General features: G+C 45.9%; 2 protein-coding genes across 7 annotated transcripts in view; both read right to left on the reverse strand.

The window, feature by feature from the left end:
• The window catches only part of LOC102463552 (uncharacterized), a 587,148-nt gene that overhangs the window by 246,443 nt on the left and 313,095 nt on the right, over positions 1-27,610 (reverse strand). The window lies entirely within an intron of this gene.
• LOC102443733 (uncharacterized) lies at positions 567-27,610 on the reverse strand. Of its 2 annotated transcripts, XM_075907148.2 has the most exons (5): positions 27,461-27,610; positions 17,108-17,196; positions 16,287-16,413; positions 3,401-3,514; positions 567-3,093 (listed from the first exon to the last, which is right to left on the reverse strand). In XM_075907148.2, exons 2-5 carry the CDS (start codon positions 17,183-17,185, stop codon positions 1,733-1,735), a joined length of 1,680 nt encoding a protein of 559 aa, XP_075763263.2. In that variant the 5' UTR covers positions 17,186-17,196; positions 27,461-27,610; the 3' UTR covers positions 567-1,732. The 2 variants fall into 2 exon arrangements, with proteins under 2 accessions (XP_075763263.2, XP_075763268.2); XM_075907153.2 differs by lacking the exons at positions 17,108-17,196; positions 27,461-27,610 and adding an exon at positions 4,165-4,253.

Consider the following 27,610-nt stretch of genomic DNA (forward strand, 5'->3'; position numbering starts at 1 on the left):
CAAATTGTGTAGCTTATTTCAAGGTAAGGGCGCAGTGTAAATGCATCTCTGGAGCTTAGAGCATGAGTCTCTACAGCTTGAGCGAAAAGCTAGCTGGCTCTTAGTTAAGGCTGTCCAGCACACTCATTATTCTCTCTCTGTAAGCTGTCTCAGTGCCACTAGATGGGACAGTCCACTACAGCTAGAGTGTGTGTGGGTTACGCAATTAAAGATTTTTTATTCTTAATACGGAAGATAATTTATTTTTCTGATTATTTTGGCACTTATGTTTATCGATCACAATCATGTATCTGACTCACTAATATTTGACTCCATAATTGCCATTGGTATCATAGTTGGAACAGCATTTATTTTCAATCAAATTTTCAATTATTTTACACATAAAACTAAAAATACAATTGGACTAAAAGAGGCCATCTTCTGCCCAGTGTCTAAAGTTCTGTGTTTAGCTCATGTTTTTAAACTGCCAAAGCTAAGGTGAGCATACACTAATTTAACATTACATTCTAGGACACTCTTTATTTGATTGTACTACTTTAATTAATAAATGACAAAGCACAAGAGGATAATAAAAGTAAAAATTATAATTGCTCCAACCGGGACAGGTAAGGCATTTTAGCACTCACTACTCAAAGAATTAAATGTAAGCATAAGAGAGAAATAAAACTATGAAATGCACAGACCAGTCAAAAACTACACTAATGGCACAATGGAAGAATAAAATTACAAAGAATATATTTGCATTGCAGGAAGTACCAACAACTAACAATAACAATAAGTAGGTATTGGGGGCAGAGCATGAAAAAGACAGTGTGAGAGCTTGGGGAGTGTATGAGAGTCCACACACAGTTCCTTTAAGAGAGCAGCACTTGCCAGTTGGTGAACCCTGTCCCACACCTCACCACACCTCATCATGTGCCTGCAGCTGCAGAGATGAGTTACACGGGTGGAGAGGCAGGGGACAGGAGTTACCTCCTCCTTCTGCCCCCCTCCCAAACAGCAGACAGAAAGCTCCCAGGAGTAGCTGTCCAGGGGCAACTCCAAAGCAGGGGACAGGAGCCACAGAAACAAACAAAACAGCAGGGGAAAGGGCATCCCTGCTCTGGAGGACCCCGTTTATAGTGGCACCATGTTTTTTTGGCCACTATCTAAGAGAGGCAGTAAGGAAAAGTATAAATGTAATGCTCCAAATTTGTTTACAAAAGGAAAAGTAATGGAGATTGTCAGGTCTTCAGGAAATTTACTAACCTATCATGGCCATTATAAATGGACTTTTTTAATTTGAAAAGGCAGTTGTTTTTACATAAAGATAGCTAACTGAAGTTATCTAAATCCTACCGGAATAAAGGCCCATGTAAATTTAACCTTAAAGTAATTAGCTGAAATTACCATCAACTTCTTTGTTCTGTGTCAGAGAAGCATCCTCCATTCCCCCAAACAAGAATGTCCATCAACTCCAGGGGGGAAGCAGGAGTAAAGACTGGGATTCTCCTCAATGAAAAGTGTGCAACAGGAGGGAAAAGCAGAAAGTTCAGATGGGGAAACTGTAAAATCACAGGGACACAAATGAGGCATAAATTTCACTATATGGGAATTAGCAAAAGGAAAATAATCCCTTCTCATCTTTAGACTGAGTTTTTATGATCTCTCTCTCTCTCTCTCTCTCTCTGTAATGATAAATAAAGAATGAGTTCTGATATAAAAACTTGCCCCATTCAAAACATTTGCAGGATCACTCTCTTATGTGGATTCTCTGATGTTCAGTAAGGTTTGATCTCCGAGCAAAGGTTTTACCACACTCACAGCATTCATAGGGTTTCTCCCCTGTGTGGATTCTCTGATGTTGAATAAGGGCTGAGCTCTGAGCAAACGTTTTCCCGCACTGATTGCATTCATAGGGTTTCTCCCCTGTATGGACTCTCTGATGTTGAATAAAGTGTGAACTACGAGCAAAGTTTTTCCCACACTCACAGCATCGGAAGGGTTTCTCCCCTGTGTGGATTCTCTGATGGCTATTAAGGGTTGAGCGATCAGTGAAGGTTTTCCCGCACTCACAACATTCATAGGGTTTCTCCCCTGTGTGGATTCTCTGATGCTGAATAAGGGCTGCCCTCTGAGTGAACATTTTCCCACACTCACAGCATTCATAGGGTTTCTCCCCGGTGTGGATTCTCTGATGCTGAATAAGGACTGAGTTGCAAGAAAATGTATTGCCACATTCAGAGCATCGATAGGGTTTCTCCCCTGTGTGGCTCCTCTGATGGCTAATAAGTGTTGAGCGATCAGAGAAGGTTTTCCCACATTCACAGCATGCGTAGGGTTTCTCCCCTGTGTGGATTCTCTGATGTCGAATAAGATGTGATTGCTGAGGGAAGGTTTTCCCACACTCACAGCATTCATAGGGTTTCTCACCTGTGTGAATTCTGTGATGTTTAATAAGGGTTGAACGCTCAGTGAAGGTTTTTCTGCACTCACCACATTCATAGGGTTTCTCCCCTGTGTGGATTCTCTGATGGCGAATGAGGGTTGAATGATCAGTGAAAGATTTCCCACAGTCACAGCATTCATAGGGGTTTTCTCCTGTATGAATCCTCTGATGATTAATAAGGGTTGAGTGATGAGTGAAGGTTTTCCCACACTCATCGCATTCGTAGGGTTTCTCCCCTGTGTGGACTCTCTGATGACTAATAAGGGTAGAACTGCGAGTGAAGGTTTTCCTGCACTCACAGCATTCATAGAGTTTCTCCCCTGTATCGATCTTCTGATGTCTAATAAGATGTGTATGCTTACCGAACTTTTTCCCACACACAGTGCACGAGTTGTTTCTCTTTCCCATGGGTATAATCTGCTGGGCTGTGGTTTTCTTGCGGTATTTCTGAGTTCCCTGATAATTAACAGATTGACCAACTTTCTGCAGTGGCTGGTTTCCCTGTTCCTTCTCCAGCCTGTACCAACTCTCAGAAGTTTTCTCCTGCTCACAACAGCTTGTCACACTCCCTTTGCATCTTTTCAGTAATGCCCAATGTGGCTCCTCTTCCCCATCTTCTTGCTGGGGATTCAGCTCCATGGTCTCATTCCCCATCCAAACACATGCTGGGATAGAAAAAGAAAACCCTCAGAAACAGGGATAGAAAAAGAGAGAACCAGATGACTAGCTGGAGATGGGGGAAAAACAGGGATTGAATTTCCCCAAACTGTTCCCTAAAGAGGAAAAAAGAGCGGATCAATTCTGCATTAAAATTCCAACTACACATTCAGGGAAAGGTAGGAAGCCATGAGCAATGTCTGCCATAAGGAGAAGACACCTGCTGGGAACAATCTTGAACCCAGAGAGCTGACAGGGTCTTTGTTGGAAATCACTGTTTCCTTCAGGAGACAAGTAGCTTTAATGATCACTCACCTGTGCAGCTACCTCTCGGGATCTCTCTCTCTTCTGAGCTCTGGAGACCTGGGGAAAATGGCTCTTTCCCTTGTTCCAGCTGGGAGATAACATCAGATATGGAAACTGGAAACCCTGCTCAGGGGAAAGAAGAAAAATGAGATCAGGTGAATTTATGGGACATTTGTCACACACGCAAAAAATCTGTTATTTTAACCCCAGCCCTTTTTAAAGCAGCCAAATCCTGGGGCCAGCTCCCCATGTTCTCAAAAGACCCTTTTCTTATAAGGAATTTAGCAGTGTTCATGCCTACTGGGAACACACACAGACAGACACTCCTGATGAAAGCAACTCCTAAAACCCAGAGCAGCTAACTCCATCTCACAGAAAGTGCAGACTCCAGAAACAGAGAAAATCCCCCAGGAACTGCTTCTAACTGATCAAGAGAAGCCCAGAGACAGTGCAGGAGGAAGAAAGGCACAAGACCTGAAAACTAAAGGGAGACACTCCGGTGTTGTCTACACTGGCAGCTGTAAAGCGTTATCAGTGTAGTGAGACCTATCGACATGGACAGCAGCAGTGAAAACACTGTTGTGTGTCACACTGCCAGCTGCCAATGTTGTAGCATAACCACATTTACAGAACTTGCAGTGCCATTTGGATGGGTGCACTCTAAGCAGCTATTCCACTGAGCACTTCTTCCTCTTCCGTCAGAAAGGGGGTTGTAGGGCATCCTGGTTCCTGTCCCAATGCCCTATGGTGCATTGCTTCAAATCCCAACATACCCTGTGCTCCCATCCCTATTTGGCACCATCTTTCGACATCTTTTCTGCAGCGTGCTCTACTTCCTCAGTCTGCAGGAATGAATCCCAAACTGTTGAAGAAAATACCAATAGGTCTCACTAACACGTGATAAAATGACAGGCCAGTTCTTCCTGAAGCTGCAAAGTGATGAGGAGGAGTCAGACACTGGCCTTTCTATGCATCAGACAAGAGACAGGAGATTTCTTGTGGCATTCACGGAGGTGCCAACCACTCTGGAATGCTCCTTTTGGAATCAGGAAACAAGCACTGAGTGGTGGGATCATATCGTCATGCAAGTCTGGGGCAATGAGCAGCGGGGGCAGCACTTTTGGATGAGGAAAGCCACTTTTACGGGACAGTGTTCTGAGCTTGCACTCACCCGGTAGGGCAAGGACATGAGAATGAGAGCTGCCCGGCCAGTGGAAAAGCATATGGCAACTGCACTGTGGAAACTGGCATCTCTAGACAGCTACTGTTTGGTCACCAATTCATTTGGAGTGTCAACACGGACCACTGGCTTCATGCTGATGGAAGTGTGTAGGGCCATCCATTGTATCCTACTCTGAAAGACCTTGACTCCAGGCAATGTGCATGAAATTGTGGATGGATTTGCACACATGGGCTTCTTTAACTGCAGAGTGGGAAAGAGGGGTGATTGATGGCACACACATTCCAATTTTGGTACCAGGCCACCTACACATGCATCTGACAAAGTGGGTCTTTGCCCACGAAAACTTATGTTCCAATAAATCTGTTAGTCTATAAGGTGCCACAGGACTCCTCATTGCTTTTGCAGATCCAGACTAACACGGCTACCCCCTGATAATTTGCACTCTGAACATTAACCAAAAAGGGTATTTCTCCATAGTTCTCCAGCTGCTTGTGGATCACTGTGGGCATTTCACAGACATTAACACAGGCTAGTCTGGAAAGGTGCATGGCACATGCATTTTTGGAACACTGGTTTGCTCAGGAAGCTGCAAGTGGGCACTTTCTTCCTTCACCAGAAGATCATTGTGGGGTAAGTCGAAATGCCCATTATGATCCTCGAAGACCCCGCATGCCCTGGCTCATGAGGCCATATACTGGAAGCCTTGACACCAGTAAAGAGAAGTTCAACAACAGGCTGAGCAGGTGCCAAATTGACTGTGGAGTTTGCTTTCGGCTATTTAAAAGCCCGCTGATGATGTTTGTATGGAAAGCTGGACCTGGCCAATGATAACATTCCTATGGTTGTAGCCGAGTGCTGTACTCTCCATACTATTTGTGAAGGGAAAAGTGAAAGCTTTACTCATGGCTGGACAATTGAGGTTCAGTGCCTGGAGGCTGAGTTTGAAAATCCTGAGACCAGGGCCATTAGAGGAGGGCCATAAGGATCAGGGAAGCCTTGAGGCAGCAAATTGATGCTGAAAGCCAGTAGTAATATTTGTAGCTAAGCATGGGAGTGCACTGGGTGCAATGCTAGTTGTGGACTCTGGTCCCTACAGTGAACTTAGCACAATAGTGCCTCTTGTTTTGCTAGGGTGTGCTTGCTTGTTTTCATGCATTGGAATAAAGAATGTTCTGATTCTCCAGAATTCCATTTATTAAACAAAAAACCCATGCATGACACTTCTGCAGTTTATGGGGAAGACGGGGGAGGATTGAGGAGGTGAGGCAGTGGCATGTTTACAGAGTTGTGTATGTCCAGGTATCATGTGTAGCCATGCTGCCTGAGGTGCTGTGTAATAGGTACTGCCCTTCATCCGGGCTAACCTGCATGGGGATAGGGTTGGAATGCACTGGGTATCTGTGAGAATCTGCAGGGCAGAACAGTGAAGGCACAGGTGTGGAGTGCAGTGGGTGCTGAGTGGGGACAGGATAGTGGCCAAAATATGCTGGTGGTGAGAGAGGTGCATAGAAAACAGATTTGTGACAGAGGCTGAGGGGCAGTCATGGAGATGCTCCATTTGCAGTCTAGAAGCACCTGAAACACATCAGTGTCATAATATTTAAGAGCCACTCTACGGCTTTGTTCTGATGCTCAGTGTTCTCCTTTCGCTCCCTCCTCTCATTGTCCCTCCGCTCCTTCAGTTCTTTCTTTTCGGCAGCAGCCCACAGCATCACCTCATGCATCATGGCATCTTTAGCTTTCCAAGGGTGCTCCGTTGCCCTGCACAGGCGTTCAGCAGGTGATAACAAGGATGGCTGGGATCCCAAGGTTAAATCTGTGAAGCCAAAACGCTACATTTTACAGAGGGACCATTGTTCACACCAGTCAGAGCACAGACACTACAGTGTAAGCACAAGCACTGTTCACATACCTATCATTGACTGGCAGTCCCAAGGCAAGGGGCACATAAGACATAAGCCCCCCAAAATGGTGAGTTAAGCACAAGGCCAGGAGATTTCATTCAGGCAGGACCTTACCATCATCTTGGGAGGTGTGTCTTGGGGAGCACCACTGTAAGGGGGACCTTATGATCACTAATGTGCACCCATTTTCCTGGGGGGATATTTTGCTGCTAAGGGTGAGAAAGGAAGCAAGAGAGGATCTTCTGCAAGACTGGGGCTTCTATCCTGGGCCTTACATGACTTGTCTATGTGCAGCAATGGTCTCCCATCCCCCACTTACGGCAGAGTGGTGTGGGAATGTTATCCTTAACGGGACAGTGAACACAGGAGCTCTGCCATAGAACCTGCAGAAGCAAATAGTCCAGCATCTCCATGACATTTTTGATGAGATCTGTGAGGCCAATTACCGTGAGGTGAGAGAGTCCATCAATGCCTTGTTCAACATCTGACTAGCCCTACGTTGGTACTAGCACCGCACAGACCCAGGCCCACTTTCTACAATGTCCTCACCCCCAACAATGCACTTTAACACTTCCAGAATCAAAGCCACTTACCAGGTGCACCTGCTGCTGCTTGTGCTTCCCCAACCTCCGACTGCTGTGCCTGGCTGGCCTCCTCTGGAGCAGAAGAGCTCTCCTGAGCACATGCATCTGTAGACAGTCATCCTTCAGCTGTGGGTTCACCTCACCCTTGTCTGATTTCCTCCTCCTGGCTCAGTCCTCTCTGAGGCCCCGGAAAACCCACAGGGTATGTTTCCACCCAACATATCCCTTCCAATTCTTTGTAGACCCAGTGGGTTGTGGGTTCACACTGGAGCAGCACTTTGCCTCCCATGCCTTGGGGTAGGCATTTCACAGCTCCTTCATTTTGATCCTGCACTGCAGCGGATCCCGGTCATGGCCCCTTCCGGTATCTCCAGATCTGTCCATATGTACCATACTTGCAATGGCTGGAGCACAGCTGGAACAGAACAGACTCCTCTCCCCGAACGCTGCTGAGGTCCAGCACCTCAGCATGGCTCCAAGTACAGGATCTCCTGGTGCACTGAGCAGAAATGGTCACCTGGAAAGATGCACTAAGAGCACGTCACTGAGCAAAAAGGAAAAGGACTTTCAAAATTCCAAAGGAATGCAAAGGGCAGGTCTAAGGGTTGGTCACCTTAGCAGAGTCCAAAACAATGACCAGGGAGGCAAGAAGAGGCATTGTGGGACAGATTCTGGTGGCCTGTCATTGCGCTGCAAGTATCAGAGGGATAGCCATGTTAGTCTGGATCTGCAAAAGCGACAAGGAGTCCTGTAGCACCTTATACACCAAGGCTATGTCTAGACTGCAGGCATCTTTCGAAAGAGCCTCTTTCGAAAGCATCTTTCGAAAGAGCCTCTTTCGAAAGATCGCGTCTAGACTGCAGGTGGATCTTTCGAAAGAGCAAGCCGCTTTTTCGAAAGAGAGCACCCAGCGAGTCTGGATGCTCTCTTTCGAGGAAGCCCTATTTACATTGAAGAACACCTTCTTTCGAAAGAGGAACTTTCGAAAGAAGGCGTTCTTCCTCATGAAACGAGGTTTACCGCCATCGAAAGAAAAGCCGCGTTCTTTCGAAATAATTTCGAAAGAACGCGGCTTGAGTCTGGATGCAGGGGAAGTTTTTTCGGGAAAAGGCTACTTTTCCCGAAAAAACCCGAGTCTGGACACAGCCCAAGAGATATATTGGAGCATAAGCTTTCGTGGGCAAAGACCCACTTCGTCAGATGCAGGGTCTTTGCCCACGAAAGCTTATGCTCCAATACATCTGTTAGTCTATAAGGTGCCACAGGACTCCTTGTCACTGCGCTGCAGTACACCATGGCGTCCACATTGGCTCAGTGCTGTAATCACTATGCAGCCAACTCTACACTTCTTACTGAGTTGTTTTACTAGAGCACAGCAACTGCAGGGCTAGTGTGCACCAAGTGCCTTACCACTGTCAACACCTCGGGAGTTACACTCCTGGGAACTGGTCTGCTGTGCTGTAACTTGCCGGTATAGAGTTGGCCTCAGAAAGACAAGGAAGGGCCCTGTCAAACTCTGTTACCCCCATCCCCACATGCTTTCCTCTACGTTATCTCATCCTTCGTTGTCTCATGGAGCCTGAGAAGTAGCCACTGCTTGTTCTCTCTCCTCCTCTCCCATTGCCACATCCCTCCTTGCTACCAGCTCCCCCAAAGTCTCTGCTTCCCATCATCCCACTATCTCAATCGTTCCTTTGTCCCAAGAGAACATCCCAAAAATGTGTCCCCTTGCTCCTTCCTATAGCTAGCACCCCTATTTCCTGGAGCACCCACGCTCCCTTTAATCGAACTAGCATCAACCTTCCAGACCCTTCAGTTCCATTTCTTCCAGCCCTACGTAACTCCCTGCAGCTGGCTCACAGGCACTCTTTGTTCCAAACCTTCCTCTTCTAGCTCTCTCACACCTCCCTGCTGCTGCCCAGAACCTCCCCATTTATTAATCATTTACGGTTTCTATTACCAAAGCACCCAATAGTGCTGGGTCATGGACCAGGATCCCGTTGTGCTGGACAGTCTACAAACTCAACAAAAAACTGCCTTTGACCCAAAATATGAGAATCTAGGAATAAGATAAGAGAAAGATGGATAGAACTAGACATGAGTTTGACAGAGACAACAATGTCCTGCAATATCCTGGACCATCTTTAGCGAATTAACTCAAGCCTTACTGAATTAAGTTTTCAGTACTGTATTAGAAAATAAGTGTTTGTATTACCATGCAGGGCCATCCTCAGTATTTATGGGGCCCTATGCAGTACTATTAAACTGGTGACCGTATGCCTGATAGCAGCTGGAGGAGGAGGATGACAAAAATCTTTAGCAACACACTAATAAAATATTTTAAAAACAAATTTTAAAACTAAGGTCCTGTAGACAAAAAAATTAAGAAACTGACAGTATCTCCCTGGGGTTGGCAAATGCCTGTTAAATGACATCATTACTACCTGATTGATTCAGTGTTCTGCTGATAGATCTGGCAGCCATTTTTACTTTTACATTAACCAGATCCTCTCCAGAGGAAGCACAGCCACAGAACAGAAATAGGAAGAGGTGGATGGGTGGACATTAAGACCCTGTATGCAATATGACAGGGACTAATTTAGCTACAACTACTCAAGAGAGAGATCTTGGAGTCATTGTGGATAGTTCTCTGAAATCATCCACTCAGTGTGCAGCAGCAGTCAAAAAAGTAAATAGAATGTTAGGAATCATTTAAAAAGGGAAAGAGAATAAAACAGAAAATATCTTAATGCCTCTATATAAAACCATGGTACACCCACATCTTGAATACTGCATACAGATGTGATCGCCTCATCTCAAAAAAAGATACATTGGCATTGGAAAAGGTTCAGAAAAGGACAACAAAAATGATCAAGGGTTTGGAATGGGTCCCCTATGAAGAGAGATTAAAAAGCCTGGGATTTTTCATCTTAGAAAAGAGAAGACTAAGAGGGGGATATGATAGAGGTTAATAAAATCATGACTGATGTAGAAAAGTGAATATGGAAAAGTTATAATTCCCACAATATAAGAACTAGGGGTCACCACATGACATTAATAGGCAGCAGGTTTAAAACGAATAAAAGGAAGTTTTTCTTCACTCAGCACATAGTCAACCTATGGAACTCCTTGCCAGAGGATGTTGTGAAGACTAGAACTTTAACAGGGTTCAAAAAAGAGCAAGATAGATTCATGGAGGTTAGGTCCATCAATGGCTATTAGCCAGGATGGGTAGGAATGGTGTCCCTAGCCTCTGTCTGGAAATGGATGACAGGAAAGGGGTCAAGTAATGATTCTCCGATGTGTTCCCTCCCTTTGGGGCATCTGGTATTGGCCCCTGGCAGCAGACTGGATACTGGGCTGGATGGACCTTTGGTCTGACCCAGTATGGCCGTTCTTATGTTCTTACGCTTTCTTTCTTTCCTTCTTTCTTCACCATCTGAGGAAGTCAGTTGTTGCTCATGAAATCTTATGCTCTAATACCCTAATAAATTTGTTAGTCTCTAACGTGTCATTGGACTCCTTGTTGTTTTCATCTACACTTATATGCTGGGGGGGGGGGCTGATTTTTCACATCCCTGAACAAGAAAATTTCAGCACAATAACTTGCCAGTGTAAAAACCTATAAGGATAGAGAGACCACTACCTCTCCAGGTAACCTAGTAGTTCACCACCCTCCTAGTGAACTAGTTTTTCCTAATATCCAATCTACACCTCCCCTGCTGCAACATCTGTCACAACTGAGACCAGCCTAGCTCCATCCTCCTGGCTGGAATGATTTAATTGGGGTTGATCCTGCTTTGAGCACGGAGTTGGACTAGATGCCTCCTGAGGTCTCTTCTAACGCTAATTTTCTATGATTTGCCACCTAAAAAGATTGATTCCGGTGCAGGAAAGACCCTCACATCCTCTGCAGTGATGCAAAGGATTTATTTAGATGCTCTGAAATGGCATTGGCTGCCTTCAATGTTCATTTAACACATCAATTCCTTAGCAGCCCCACTGATTGTTTGGCCAACTTGCTGCCCTTGGTGTACTTCACAAAATTGGTGATTGTTTAATAGACTTTTTCTAGTTGCTCTTCAATTTTTATTTATTCATGGCCATTTACACTTGACTTGCCAGAGTTTATGTTCCTCTTTTCCTCAGCAGGGTTTGATTTCCAATTTTTACAAGATGCCTTTTTGCTTCTCAATACCTTTACTCAGTTGTTTAGCCATGGTGGCATATCCTTAGTGTTCTTACTGTTTTGGGATTTGTTTTTGTTTTTTTCATTCGGGGTATTCATTTATTCTTAGCTTATTTTATGATGTTTTTTAACGAGTTTACATGCAGTTTGTAGGTATTTCAGTTTGGTGAGTGTTCTTTTTAATGTCCTAATGACTAGCTTTCTTATTTGCTTGCAGTTTCCTTTTCTGAAAAGAAATGCCACTGTGCTGGGGTTCATTGCCATTTCCTCCCTCACAAAAATGTTAAATTCAATTACATTATGCTTGCTCTTGCCAAATGGTTTAGCTATATTCACCTCTTGAAGCAGACACTGTGTGCCAATCAGAACTATTAAATCAAGAATCGCCTCTTGCCTCACGGGTTCCAAGGATTAGCTGCTCCAATAAGCAGCCATTAATCATTTCTATAAGCTCTTTCTCTGCATCCCATTCTGAGATGACAGGCTCCCAGGAAATATGGAAATAGCTTTGAAATCCCTATTATGATTGAGTTTTCTATTTTTATATCCTCTCTAAGCTCTCTGAGCATTTTATGGTCACCATCATGAGCAGGTAGTGAGTAACATATTCCTACTGCTATACTCTTGTTATCCAAGCATGGAATTTCTATCAGTGTAGATACTATGACACACTTTGATTCATTTAATTTTTTTTTCCTTTCACGTATAGTGCCACTCCCCCACCAGCACAACCTACTCTGTCATTTCTATATAGTTTGTATGTTGGTATTACCATATCCCATTAATTATAATTTCACCAAGTGGCTGTAATGTCTATTTTGGCTAATAACTTTATTTAAAAGCAGGCACCCAACTTCACTCACCCTGGTATTTAGCCTTCTCCCATTTGCAGGCAAGAACTTGTCTAATTTGTCACTATTTAGTTGTTTGCTTTCATGTGATGCAAATTGAATAGACCTCCCTCTCTTCAGCTACTACCTGTTCTTAATTATATTAGAGAGGTGAGGATAGAAGTTAAGAACATAAGAATGGCCATTCTAGGTCAGACCAAAGGTCCATCCACCCTAGTATTTTGTCTCCAGATAGTTGTCAATGCCAGGCGCCCCAGAGGGAGTGAACTGAACAGGTAATGATCAAACGATCTCTCTCCTGCCATCCATCTCCACCCTCTGACAGACAGGGTAGGGACACCATTCCTTGCCGATCTTGGCTAATAGCCATTAATGGACTTACATTCATGGAGTTTATCTAGTTCTCTTTTAAACCCTGTTATAGTCCTAGCCTCACAATCTCCACAGGCTGACTGTGTGCTGTATGAAGAAGAACTTCCTTTTTATTTGTTTTAAACCTGCTGCCCATTACTTTCATTTGGTGGCCCCTAGTTTTTACATTATGGGAACAAGTAAATAACTTTTCCTATTCACTTTCTCCACACCACAGCAACTCCCCATGAAGAAATCCTCCACAACGGATGGCTCTGTCCAGACCTCATGTTCCTCCACAGCTCTCAGCTTTCCCCCAGCCCTTAGTTTAACATCAGATCTCTATTGCTTTTTATTTTACATACCAAATGTCTGTTCTATTTTGGTTAATGTGGAGCCCACCTTCTGATACAGATTCCTCCTTTCCCAAGAAGTTCTCCAGTTCCTAATAAATCTCAAACCTTCCACCCAACACCATCATCAAACTATGAGCTAAACAGATAGAAATTCACATGCACAGCAAGATGAAGGTCTTTTAAAAGTTCCCAGCGATCTGTGGTCACAGTAACTAGTTAGCTCAAGACAACATGCTATAGGCACTGAACCCGTGATAAATTATGGATTTGAGTCTGAGCTCTGTCACGGACAGCTTTCAGACAGCGCACGATGTTACCCCAAAAAATATTCTCACTGGAGACCACCCTAGGGTTACACTAGTATAGATTTATTTCCACTAGGTAAAACTATAGAGGATAAAGCAGCCACCAAAGGTTTAAACTAAAGAAGACAGAACTCTCACACTCTCACTCTCACTCACACACAAGCAAACAAGCACACACCCCTCCATTCATTCATGCACTCACACATTTACACAGACATACGGGTTGCAAAAGGAGCCAAGGCATGTGGATCTTGGAGGGTCTGTCTGTTCATCCTGGCTGCGGAAGCTGGTCAGGAGGAGAGACACTGGAGAGGAGCTTCTCAGGAGCAGGGGAAGGAAAAAGAGAGCATCTCCCATGTGCTCCTTCTCTTTACAGAGTGTCTGAATGGCTCCTGTCGCTCATTCACCTCATCCTCAGGGAGCATGCCCGGACTTCCCTTTATCCAGCAAGGAGCATGCCCAGACTGCAGGGCCGGACGGAGGCATGGACAAGCCAAGCAGCTACCCAGGGCGCCAACCGATGAGGAGTGCCTGATGGCAGCTGTAAGGGGCGCACGGCATCCCTTAGAGCTGCCATCAGGAGCTGCGCACCCGGCTCCTGCAGCGCCGGCCCACCCGCATCCCTACGGCGCCGGCCAGCAGCGCCCTTCCCCCCACAGCTGCAGAGCCCTGCACAGCTCGGCGCGCATGCCAGCAGTGCTGGCCGAGCCAGGCTGGGCAGCGCATGCGCCGTGTGCCCGGGGGCAGCGCCGCGCGCCCAGGCCCAAGACGCCAAAAGGTCTTGGGCCGGCCCTGCCAGACTGTGATAACTCATTGAAATGTGCTCCATTGTTCCCAGTCTTCTTCAAACACACTTTCACACTCTCTCTCCATTCACCCAGGGGAGAATGCAGCTTAGAGAAGTTACAAGCAAGGTGGCTGAGAGTTAAAAAGATTACAAAGTTGCCGCTTACAGTAAATTTCTGAGAGTTACACAGATTACAAAGTTTGACAAAGATCACAATGAGTTGCAGTTTAAAACCCTTAGACCTTATAGTTTGGTGTAGCTTTAGAAAATCCATGTATACAAATCAAGTAAGCTCAAGCAGAGGCTTTGCAACACACGTTGCAGCTCTTTCTGATATTCTGAAGGAGTTTTTCTTCGAAGTTTTATCCTTACACCAAAATGTCTGTGTTAAGTACAATGTTCTGAAGTGCTCACAATTTTACATGGAGATTTTGGAATGGTAGGGAATTAAGAGTTTTGCAAATGCTCTTCTGTTGGCAAGTGGTGTGGGGAAAAGAAAAAAAAAATCCCATCCTTCCCTGACATAGGTGGCTGGCAAACACTGTAATATAGACACTCATATAGTGGCCAAAAATCCTTTAAAAAGAAATCAAGGATGTTAAATGCCCTTAAACTATACTGAAGCTGAATTAAGGTTCCCCTGTGCTGCCCCACACCCTTTCAGCATGTGAATGGTGTTGAAAGTTAAAACTGCGGAAAACCAAGAAAGAACATACCACCACACAATGCAAGTTGAATTCTGCTCCTACCCTCAACCTGGGCACTGGCAAACATCACTGACAATAGGTCAGTAAAGGTCATACAAAGTTAACCAACTACCTAGGGAAGTGAGAAATTTTCCATCTCTTGAAGTCTTTGAGTCAAGCATGGATGCCTTTCTGGAAGCTGTTCTCACGATAACTGAAGGTATTCAGCTCCCTACAATGGTAACTAGACAAAACTGTATTACACAGGAAGTCAGACTCAATGACCTAATAGTAGCTCCTGGCCTTACAATCAATAATCGATAATGAAGAGGTGGAAGGATGAAGAGAACATGCCATTGTTTGTCTGGTGTTCTATGGGTTTGAATGCTGCCATTTATCTCCATCCCCCCCAGCTGTGTGCACTGGGCAAACTGTAGCTTTAAATGAATGGTGCAGGGAACAGCTGGAGCAGCCAGGCAAAAGCTGGGACTGTGATATGAAGAGAGGGGCATGTGCAACTTCGTCATTTCAGCACTCAACTAAGTTCCCTCTAGGTTGTGTGGTTACTTAACACATCTCGCTCCTGCCTCTGCCTGCTGGCCTCAGCACAGAGCTGCCGTGCTTGGGGGGGGGGGGGGGGGGGAAGTGCCCCTCCCCCAAACCAACACAGCTCCACTGGAGCTGCTGCAGCTGGCAGAGAGGTGCCTCTCACCTGACCCACAGATGCTATGATGAGACAGGGTTCAGGGAGCCCTCTCTCTACCCCAAAACCCACATTCCCAGCCACATCCCAGTTCCTGCAGCCCCAGCCACAGGCTTTGCCCCCTGCACTCAATCCCACTCTCCCAGCCCTGAACCTCCTCCCACACTGCAACCCTCTCATCCACAGCCCTCCCGCAACCCTCACTGCAACCCTCTGCCCCAGCCCTGAGCCCTCTCCTGCATCTCAGACTCCTCATTCCCTGTCCCATCCCAGAGACTGCACCCCCCACCAGAAAACCTCAGGCCCTCCCCTGCACCCAACCCTGAGCCCCCTCCCGCATTCCAAATGCCTGAGTCCTGCCCCCACTACATATGGTCTACATACAGATTGCATTTTGTTATGTGAACCAACATGCAGGTGATGTGTCATGGGTCCTCTCCGCATTGGTGCACATAACAAAATTCATTCCACACATGGACATAAAATAATTAGCTGGAACCCTGGTGCTGAGTATTGTAGGAACATCAATAAAGCTGCAGAAAGGTGCATTCTTCCCATGGGGGTTGTCAGCACTCTGATGATATTCACACGAGTAGTCTCCTGTGCTCAGCGAGGGGTACGTGATGGCAACGACTCAGAAGGAATCCCCCAGGCCAGGGAAAATTTGGGGTAACATTAGGGAAAGCTGAGCTGGACTGTGTGCAGCAGGCTCAGTGACTGAGTGCAGGCCACATGTAAGTAGCTCCTGCTCCTTATACAGCACCCAATGCCAAGCTTTGCCTTAGCAAAGGGATGACGTTGGACTTTGTGGTGTACTCTCCTTGTGTTCTGGTCCAAGAGTGGGTATTAAGGGGAAAGCAGAGTGCTGGTGCACGTGTCATTGTCCTGTTTCAGCACCTCGCCAACAGGCCAGAGTTGAGGGTTCCTTGTAGAGGATAATGGGCACCTTAATTGGTCATCTCCCCTTCTGAGAATCGCAGAGACAGGACTCCTTACCCAACGAGGTCACGTTCTCGTAGTTTTCCTGCATGACGGCTCTGTAGAGGGCTCTCTGAGCAGGGTCCAGCAGTGCCCACTCGGCCCTGGTGAAATGCACAGCCACCTCCTCGAAGGTCACCAGCCCCTGAAAGAGCAAGGCCCCTCCCATTCAATACCTGCTACCCAACGATTCACAGGAGAAAGGAGCCAATCACATGGAAGCTCTGGGAGGCAGCATAGTCTCACCCCACCCCATCTCATGAGAGCAACCGGGAAGCTGCAAGGCGAGAGGAGAAAAAGAGCCCCTCCCTTCCCCCCAAGCAGAGAGAAGGGGCAGGAATCTTCACATTCATCACTTGCCTACCAGCCAGAGGCGGATACAGGAGTTGGAGCTGCCAGCAGTGTCCAGGGACAGCTCCCTGGTGGGAATCCCAAGCCCCTCCCCATTGCCAGCATCCAGATGGGAGGGGACGTGGTGTCTTTCCTGGGGCCTCACTGGCAGGTGCCCCTTTGCATCTCCCCACAACCTCTGGCAGGTAGGCTCAGGCTCCAGTATTGGGGTCTGATCAGTTCTCAGCCCTGTCCAGGGGGGCTGTTTCCTGTTGGACAAATCAGGGAATTCCCACCCACAGAGCCCAGGGGCCTGTTGCTAGGATCTAGGCCTCACAGCAAATAAGTCTCAGTAGGTTTGTCTCAGTCTGCTCCCCCAACCCCACCCCCACCTTCTCCTCTCTGTGGATTTCCTGGCCCCTTCCGACTCCAGGCCAAGCCCACACCCCATGGATTTACTGCTTTTTCCCTCCAAGGGAACCCACCAGCAACTCCCAGATAACCCCTACCTGCACTGGTTCCGCTGCAGCCATTTCCCTTCCTTGGTCAATGGAAGGATGGAATGATCTGCCACAAAGCACGGACATCACACTGCAGCCTGTTAGGGGGGAAAAAAGGGGGCAATTGGGAACAAGTCAGAATAGGAAATCATTTCATAGCACAATTCCCCACGGGCACACGCTCTCTGCATGCTGATGTGCTAGGCTGCCCTGCATGTCACAGTAAAATTCAAAGCACAGTTGATAATGGGGAAAACTAGTTCTACTCAGACACGTGAGAGACAATGTACTGAACCAAGCACATCATCTCCAGTAAGTTCTTGGAATGCTTTGGGGACACCTCTTTCTTCCAGAGGATGGTAGGCAGACATTTTAGACTGGATTCTAAAAGGAAGGAAGGAGTTATAAAACTGAAGGTGGAAAACAATATGGGTAAAAGAGATCATGAAATGACAAATTTCAAGATTCTTTATGGGAAGGAAGGAAGGCGAGTAAGAGAGGAAGGACAATGGGCTTAAAAAAAAGCAGACTTCAAAAACCGCAGAGCTGGTAAATGAGGTTCCAAGGGAATAAAATCGGAAGTGGAAAAAAAGAAAGTTTAAAAGAGCTGGCAGTTTCTCAAAGAAAATAGTAAAGGAGCAACAACAAATGATCACAATGGGAAGAATCGTAAATGGGCAATATGATTTTATCAGGAACTCTTTAATGACCAGAAAATAAAAAAGGAATTAATGGACAAAGGTCTACGGAGAAGTACAAACTAAAAGCACAAGCATGTGGGGACAAAATTAGAAGGATTAACCCTCAAAATGAGTTATACCTAGTAAGTGATATGAAAGGCAATAAGATAAGGGTTCTAGACATATGTTAGGAGGAAGAGTCAGGTAAAGGAAAGTGTAAGTTCTCAACTTACCAAGGAAGGAGAGCTCTTAGTAGATAACATCAAAAAGTCTAAGGCATTTAATGCCTTTTTACATTCACTAGAGAAGTTTAATAGTGACCAGATACTTAAAACAGTTATTCTTAACCAAAAGGGTGAAGGAACAGAAACCACAATGGGGAAATAACAGGTTACAAAATATTTGGAAAAAAGTAGCTGGATTACCATCAGCAAGGACTAATGAAATTCATACTACCCAACTCTCTAGGAATTAGCTGAAACAATCTTGGAACAGTTAGCAATTATCTTTGACAACTCCTAGAGGACAGTGAGGTCCCACAACTGGAAAAGAGCCAACATAAAACCTGTCCTTAAAAGGGGGAACAATGAAGATCAGGGAACCAAAGACCAGTCAAGCCTTAGAAACCTCAAAAGAAAATTGTATTAAACCATAAGCTGAGAAGCACCTAGAGGATAAGTAAAGTGATAAATTACAGCCAGCATGGATTATCATTTACAAATCATGCCAAACGGATCTAATTTTATGCCTTCAGAGACAATGTTCCCCCTAATTTTTCACATCCATGTGCAGAATAAATATTATGTGCACCAGGACATATGCAGATGTGCACCACAAATATAAACATATGCTGCTGGCTGTGGGTGCTCTGCCAATCAAATGGGTGGAACCTGAATTCTCCTCATGGGCTGCCCAATCACTCATCTTACAGGGAACACTGTTCACAGGAATATTGGCCTTCAGGATCTGCGGAACACTGAAGACTTAATGTATGTTGATTTTAATAAAGTTTTTGACACAAGCCCACATGACGTTCTAACAAGTAAACTAGGGAAATGAAAGCAATACAAAATGAGTGCACAACTGCTTGAAACACTGTAGTTAAATAACAATTATTAATGGTTGGCTGTCAAACTGGGAGGAGGTACATAATGAGGTCCGACAGGACTCAGTCCTAGATCTGGTACTATTCAATCATTTCATTCATAAGATAGATAAATGGAGTGGAGAATTTGCTTATAAAAGCTGCAAATGACATACGGCTGGGAGGAGTTTCAAACGGTTTCCCGATCTTTAGATTATATGCATTAACTAGACGATTTCCCTGTCATTGCTTGGATTCTTAACTCAATTTTTTTTTCTTCATTTAAATCATTGCTCTGGGGCAGAGGTGGGGAGGAGGGGTTCCAAACGCAGGCTGCTCTGGGGAGAGAGGGCTAATCCAGCCTTCTCTGACCACAGTTCCATGGTCGCTGCAGCTCCAGCATGCACAGCTGGGGGAGGGGAGCATGTTCCCCAGCTGAGGCAGCTCCAGGTTCGTCTGTTCCCTGCACTACCCAGACAGAGCGAGGAACGCAGCAAACTGGGCACTTTCCCCTCACTCCCTGATAAAGGGGAGCAGTCAGAATTATCTCCGTACAAATGGGGGAGAGCTGAAGCCCCCCCTTCTGCCCTCTTTAAAGGGTGCTTGGAAGATGGGAGGCTCAGAGCTCGGGTAGTCCTGTAAGGAGAGGGGCCCCCCTGCCAGTCCCTTTCACACGTGCCTAGTGATTCCCTTTTCTGTATGGTTTTATGCATCCCTGTACGCATGGAGAGGAAGCTTCAGACTTCTCCCGCCCACCTCCCCAGATAACCAAACCCTTATCTTGCTGTAAATTATGAAAAGAGGAACTTGCATACTGTAGTCAGGACGATGTACTGCCGTGGTGTCCAGACAGGTCTCTGGCTCTGTCAATGATGATAACCTGAAGGCTACTTGCGTATGTGTGCTCAATTATGAGGGCCCAATGATCACCACGGACCCCGAGAGGGCCCCCAAAGACCACAAATCAGATAAGGATCGAAGGTGCCCAGCCAGGTTTATTGTTAAGCGGCGTACAGGGATAGTTGTCGGTAGACTCTACTGAATCACTACACACATGTACTTACAACAACGGCCTCGGCACAACCAGTGGGACACAGGTCACCACCCTCTGATGCTTCTTAAATGCCACCCATCGCCCTGTACCTCGTGATCTAATCAGATCAGGGGGTGCATAAGGCTCTATGGCACATAGACTCGCACAGTCGTCCCCCCATCCACCTAAGAGCTGGACTTGCTACACTGACCTCTTCCCTGCTGGCCCCGCACAGAGCTGCCCTGGCTGCTGCAGCTTCCTCCTGGGGCTGGCAGGCAGGGATGCCTGTACTCTACCTGCAGCAGCTCCATACTGCAACCGGCGGGAAAGAGTGCCTACCCGCTGCTTGCGGCTATTCTCTGCCGGCCATAGCAGTTTCAGGGTTTGGGGAGAGCTAACCCCAATAAACAACAAAGTGTCACTGGACCGCGGGAATTGCTGTTCTCTGTTTGCATAAGAATGACCAGGGAAGTGGCAGGATGAAGGGATAAGCTAACGCCAGGAGTCAAGAATTGGCTTTTCCTCTGCCTGCTCCTGTCATCAAAGTGTGAGGGAGTCACTGGGCCCTGCACCCCCATCTGTAGCCAGATCTGACTGTCAGCCAGCAGGTGGAACAGGTTTATTAGGCGAGAAGGACACAGCGTAGAACAGACTTGTCAGCACAGAACCAGAAGCAGCCAGCACCATCCATCTTTAGGAGAGGGCCCTCAAAACCAAGGCCTGGCTCGTCTTGGGCAACAAGCCAGCACAGACTGACCCTCTCTCATCCCCTGAGGCTGGAGGAGAAGCCTGGCTTTCTCGTGCTTCCAGGCAAAAGGTGTCACCTGGTCACATTTACTCCCGGGCTCAGGTTATGAAGAGTGTCAGCCACTGTGTATCACACCCAAAATTCCCATCATCATCTAGGTATTGGTGTAGTTCCCTGGGAAACTGAGGCATACACAGGAGGTTTCTATAGAAACAGCATGTAGTCCTATGATACCTTAAAAACAAATATATATATATTGAGCTTTTATGGGCAAAACCCACTTCTTCAGATGAGTTTGAGTGGGAGAGTAGAACTCAAAAGCAACATACCAAGGTGAATAAATCCTCAAAATCCCCAGTGTGTCACAGCTCCTTACCTTGTGCACAGGAAAGCAAATCTGTCCTGGGATATGGCAATAAGCGTGAGTGAGCTTTTGTCTTGTGCTCCCTGAGAAAAAGAAAAGGGTCCAGCCACCTCTCCTGTGAGCAGCTGGGAGACACCATTCTGCCTTTGGCTTCAATGTGTATTAAGTATGGGACAAGTCACTTCCATCAGCAAACATTTTAATAGAGCTAAAGGGGGAAAGAAATGAGTCTCCAATGGGAAGGGGGTATACTCATTGGCTATGTCTACACTCACGGCTTCTTGCGTGAGTAATATGCAAATGAGGCTAAGCGTGGAATATTGCCGAGCCTCGTTTGCATACCTAATGAGCCACCATTTTTTTCAGAAGAGACTCTTGCGCAAGAAGGAGCATCTACACTGCCCCTTCTTGCGCAAGAAAAACCCTCTTGCGCAATGCCGTTCTTCCTGAAAAGCAACAGGTGTAACGGCATTGTGCAGGTGGGTTTTTCTTATGCAAGGGGCAGTGTAGCTCCTTCTTGCGCAAGAGCCTCTTCTGAAAAAAAATGGTGGCTCATTAGGTATGCAAATGAGGCTCGGCAATATTCCACGCTTAGCCTCATTTGCATATTACTCGCGCAAGAAGCCATGAGTGTAGACATAGCCATTGACTCCCCTGCAAGTGCGGGGAGAAAACACTGCAACTAAATATTGAAGCTCTCCATATTTGAAATGCTTTTTAATAGGCATTTGATACCAACATGGAAAAAGGCAAAATCTGACAGCTGATATCCAATGTTCCCTCTAATTTTTCCATCAATGTGCAGAATAAATTTTGTTATGTGCACTGAGGGATGTGTGTATGTGCACCACCAGTAGAAACACAATGCTGCCAGCTATGGATGTTTGTGGGTGCTCTGCTAATAATCTGGGCAACATCTAAATCTCTCCTGGATGGTCACCCAAGCGCCCATCTTGCAGGGAACACCGCTTGATATCCATGCTTAGTCATTAAAGAGAGGGGTGCAAAGCTGGAGAATTTTGGATCCATTTTTACAAAGTGGTTAGGAAAGCAGAAAAACACGAGGGATTTTATACTAGTCAATAATATGTTAGAGGTAAAATTGCTGAATTTTATGTTATGTAACAAACCAAGAGAAAAGGGAAAACGTCTAAAAAAATAATCTATCATTATTCACAAAATGGAGAAAAGATCAAAATCTGATGAGATTGTGTGTTAATATTTTATTTTTAGGGAGACAGGGAAAAAACATCTCAGGAAATATTTAATTATTAACAGATAACTAACATGAAAGCAAGACAAAATTTTAGGATAGTCTCCTGAAGAAGAGTTCTGTTTAGCTCAGAAATTTGTCTCTCTCACCAACTGAAGCTGGTCCAATAAAAGATACTACAGATACCTGTTCTGAAAGCAAAGCAATCCACCTCACTGGATGGTAAATGAATTACCAACTGTAGCCCATAGAGCTAGCTTTAACACTTATTTTATGCAGCAGTAATGCAAGGAACCTACAGGCCTGTAATCTGTAAGGGTATGTCTACACTAGCTCGTTAGTTCGAGCTAGGTAGGGTAATTAGGGCAAGCGGAGTTGCAAGTGAAGCCCGGGATTTAAATATCCCAGGCTTCATTTGCGTGTTCCCAGGTGCCGCCATTTGTAAATCCCCCTTAGTCCGAACTCCATGCCCGCGGCTACACGCGGCACGGAGTAGGTAGTTCGAATTAAAGATCCTAATTCGAACTACCGTTACTCCTCATTCCACGAGGTGACCACAGGAACATGAGCTAACATCGGCTTTTGGATAGAACATCTGCAGATGTGTGACCACAAGAGTGCGGTGGCAACAAACTGACAAAAATGACAATCAGTTGACATCATTAACACACTAACCTATAGAAGGACACCCCGACATTAGTAGGGTGAGGAACTACCAACTAGGAAGACGAAAAAATCCCCAATGAAATATGCATGTAAGACCATAAAAATTGCATGAGAGAATATTGCAGGGGACGACGGATGTTAAATCACGGTTAATCCGTTAATCAGTTAAACATTATGTTGCACTGGTTAATCAATTAAGCAGGAGTAGGCAGGGGTGTGGGGGTCACCCCTGCCCACAGCATTCCAGGCTGAGACCACTGCAGACGGGGGCTACTTCGGCAAGGCTGGAGCACCTGAGAAGGGTGACACTTACTGGTTAACCATTCACATCTCTAAACGGGAGAGTGATGTAGCCCTTGGAAGATGCCCAGATGATGCTACTAGGGATGAGGGGCAGGCGATGGCAATGAGGAAGATAATGGCTAGCATTTCACTTTGTTCTAACAGGGATGCCGTGACAAGATGGATGTTCAGATGTACTTTCTGTATTCTCTCTCGCTCTTTATCAAGGGCTAGCATGTGACTTTGCTAGATCAGGGGTCGATAACTTTTCAAACCAAAGAGCCAAGCTACATGGTCAACAAAGAGCCAGTATAAGAATGCCCATTTGCACGACTGAAAATATACAATTTACTATTATTGATAATTGACATGTTGATTAATAATAGCACAAATGAAACACAGTACTCACAGACTTTATTTAATGAGACTTCTGCTGCTGCATCTTTTTGCATATTTCTTTGAAGTTTACATCATAACTGGTCAAATTTAGGTTCATGCACGCATTCAAGCTACACGTTTATAAACTTATGAATTAATTATTCATTTTAATTTTAAAAAAGGCACATGTATTTTGGGAATGACAAACAAACCACATTTGGTTCCATACTGAGCCATATTTGACTCAAGAGCCATAGGTTGCAGACCACTGTGCTAAATGTAATTACATTACATCGATCTATAATATATAAAGGAGAATGTATGTATGTTTGTGCGCTAATAACTTGGACACTATGGGTACGTCTAAACTACATGGCTCCATTGACAGAGCCATGTAGATTTGTTGTTTTGGCAAAGGCAAATGAAGCCACGATTTAAATGATCGCGGATTCATTTAAATTTACATGGCTGCCGCGCTGAGCCAACAAATAGCTGATCAGCTGTTTGTCCGCTCAGCGCGCTAGTCTGGACGCTCCCCTGCCGACATCATAGCCCTTTGTCGGCAGCCCCGGTAAACCTCATCCCACAAGGAATAACGGGGCTGCCGACAAAGGGCTTTGATGTCGGCAGGGGAGCGTCCAGACTAGCGCGCTGAGCGGACAAACAGCTGATCAGCTGTTTGTCGGCTCAGCGCGGCAGCCATGTAAATTTAAATGAAGCCACGATCATTTAAATCGCAGCTTCATTTGCCTTTGCCTATGTGTCTAATCTACATGCCTCTGACGACAGAGGCATGTAGTCTAGACACAGCCTTTAAGAGCTACTGCAACCAAACTTTGCATGGGATAACCTTTCATCCAGGAGAAGGTTTAAGGTACTTTTGGACCTGATTGGGCCCGAACTCAAGCTGTAAAAATAAAAAAGTAACCCGCCACGCTGTGCAGCAGGGGCCACCCCACCCACCCTAGGTCCTGTTCCCGCTGCCTGCAGCCCTCAGCACCATCTGGAGCTCATCCCCTCCCGCACGCGAGGTTACATAAGCGACCCTCTTTCCCCCGCCCCCTGCGCCAGCACGCAGTGCCCCGACCCCCACGTGCACAATGGCTTGGGCACCCACCCTGCCCCGTGCGGCACCTGCAACCCTGGGCGCGAGCTGGGATGCCCCTCCCGTGTGTAACCTTCCCTCCTCCGGGGATGACATGGACCTATATTTTAATCCCTATAGAAATCAGTGCAACTTTTCTACCATTCAAAAAAAGATAGGACTACTGTTTTTCTACATTTTGTTCCTCTGGTTTCCTGAGCAACACTAGGTAACTCCAGCTAGTTGTAAATATAAAAGGATTCCTATAGTATGTTTGCAATTGTGCACACTGAAGTTATCAACCATACACTCGTTTTAATAATACTGGCCTGATCTTGGGACAAGAACCCATCAATCCTCAAAGCGATAACTGGAAATTCTTAAGCAATCACACAATCCAAGAAAGGGAGCTACACGAGGCGGCGGCTCAGTGTCAAACTCCACTCCATGAACAGCTGCCACAGCAAAAGCTAACCACTGCCCCTGCTCCCTCCTGCTTATCAGTTAATCGTGTAGTCGTCTACACACTAACATCCGTACCCCTTGCTCTGCCTCTTGGGCAGTCTCAGACTGGAGCTGAGGACTGGCAGGGGCAGCAGGTTCCTGGCTGCAGACACAGCTCAGAGCCACCCAAGGGCGCCATTTAGGGGAGGCTCAGGGGACAACAGCCCTGCCCCCTTAAACTGGATTTGATACTTGAGGTCTGCTTAAAGCTGCATCCCCTGGCTCCCGGGTCTTATGCAACAGTTTGAGCTGCTTGCAGCTTTGTCTTTGGGGCAGGGAGTTTGTTATAAAAAGAGGTAGGCAGGTGATTAAGAATAACAAAGGACTGGTCATTCAAGTAATTTCCAGGTACTTAAACAATAAGGGGGAGGGGAGGAAGAGTAGCAATGAGTGTTGTGCTGCTGGGATTTGAATTTGGAGCAGTACCCTTAAATTTATACAAAATACAGGACTATGTAGCACTTTAAAGACTAACAAGATGGTTTACCATCTTGTTAGTCTTTAAAGTGCTACATAGTCCTGTATTTTGTTTCAGCTACACCAGACTAACACGGCTACATCTCTATCACTATCTTAAATTTATAAATGTTCTTGAAAAGGGAGTTAAGAGTGAGGTGGCAAAATTTGCAGATGCTACAAAGTCACTCAAAATAGTTAAGTCCAAAGCTCACTGCAGAGAGTTACAAAGGGATCTCACAAAACTAGGTAACTGGGCAACACAAGGGCAGATGGAATTCAGTGTTGATAAATGCAAAGTAATGCACATGGAAAAATATAATCCCAACTATACGTACAAAAATGACAGGGTCTAAATTAGCTGTTACCACTGAAGAAAGCGATCCTGGAATCATTGTGGATAGTTCTCTGAAAACATCTGCTCATTGTGCAGTGGCAGTCTAAAAACTAAAAAACTAACAGAACATTGGGAATCATTAGGAAGGGAATAGATTATGAGACAGAAAACAGAATATTGCCTATATATGAGTCATGGTATGCCCACATCTTATATACTGTGTGCATGTTTGACCATCTAAAAAAAAAGATATATTGTATTTGGAAAAGGTACAGAAAGGGCAACAAAAATGACTGGGGAATAGCTTCCATATGAGGAGAGATTAATGAGACTGGGACTTTTCAGCTTGGAAAAGAAATGACTAAAAATGGAGGAGAATGTCAGAGGTCTAGAAAATCATCAATGGCGTGGAAAAAACAGAATAAAGAAATGTTATTTACTCCTTCAGTAATATAACACAAGAAGGTTCAGCGGGGTAACTGAGTTAGTCTGAAACTGGAAAAACTTAAACAACTAATAGTCTAACAGCACCTTAAAAACTCATTCAAATTAAATGTATAAGCAGCAGCTTCAAAACAAATTATTTCTCCACAATTAATTTGTGGAACTCTTTGTCAGGAGATGGTGGAAAGGCCCAAATTATAACAGGGTTCCAACAGGAACAAAGTAAGCTCAAGGAGGATAGGTCCATCAATGGCTACTAGCCAGAATGGGTAGGGATGGTGTGTCTAGCCTCTGTTTGCCAGAAGGTAGGAATGGACAATCATTTGGTGAATGCCTCTTTTCATGCCTTCTGAAGGACCTGGCATTGACCACTGTTGGAAGACAGGCTATTGGGCTAGATGGATCATTGATCTGACCAAGTATGGCCATTTTGAGCTTATATGGAGCCCAAATTTATCTGCCCTCTGCTGTAACCCACTAGACTCCACTCCCCTTTCAGAGCTGAGATAGAGCCCAGGAGTCCTGAGAATCAGAGAGAGAAACTACCTCTGCAGTTAGTAACAAAGTAAGAGGATATATTAACATTGTAAGGCTAAGCAGTGTCCATCAGGTGACTTGCCACAAGACATCAGGTCAGAATGTTAATATCAGAGATGAGGGGATCTAATACTTATTTAAATTTTCTTTCTTCTATATAGGAGTTGGATACAGTGCTCCTGCCAGCTAATTGCTAAGTTTTCTGCCAAAAAAAAAAAAAAAAACTCTGGAGTTTTCCAGTGCCTTGGTAGCTGGAGAAAGAGGTGATATGGGGAAGGGGGAAGAGAATCCTCTCCCACCCCCCAATTTGCTGCTTAGCTTTGTACTAAGCATGCTCAGTAACAATGCTGAAGCCCCTGTCCGCAGTCTGCCCCCTCCCTGCGCTCACTCCCCCCCAGTCAGGGCATGCATAGGTCTCCCCCCAAACACCAAAATCTGAAATGGCGCCCCTAGAGCCTCCCCCAGGGGCGATAACACTCAGGGGCAGGTTCCAGGGCGACGAGATCCGGGCCCCCTGGTGCCCCGCAGCTCCCCCAGGCCGCTGTGAGTTACCTGCGGGCTCCGGCCGGGGCTGGTCCCAGCTGCAGCAGCTCCCCACCCTCCGGCACGGCGGGGTTAGCGCAGCGCCCAGCCCGGCTCCCCGCTCACGGGGCTTTGTGCTCCTGGCGCCCGGCTGCAAACTCCGCCCCGGTTGCAGCGCTG

The sequence above is a fragment of the Pelodiscus sinensis genome, chromosome 22 (assembly GCF_052426305.1).
Source record: "Pelodiscus sinensis isolate ZL-2025 chromosome 22, ASM5242630v1, whole genome shotgun sequence".
Classification (NCBI taxonomy): Eukaryota; Metazoa; Chordata; order Testudines; family Trionychidae; genus Pelodiscus; species Pelodiscus sinensis.

What these genes read in the sequence shown, in the direction of transcription:
- LOC102443733 (XM_075907148.2), bottom strand. Translation starts at nt 17,185, where the DNA reads ATGTCCGTGCTTTGTGGCAGATCATTCCATCCTTCCATTGACCAAGGA. An exon ending in CGAGAACGTGACCTCGTTGG is followed by an intron (nt 3,515 to 16,286) that starts GTAAGGAGTCCT and finishes TCCCCTGAGCAG; the next exon opens with GGTTTCCAGTTTCCATATCT. An exon ending in CCCGAGAGGTAGCTGCACAG is followed by an intron (nt 3,094 to 3,400) that starts GTGAGTGATCAT and finishes TTTCTATCCCAG; the next exon opens with CATGTGTTTGGATGGGGAAT.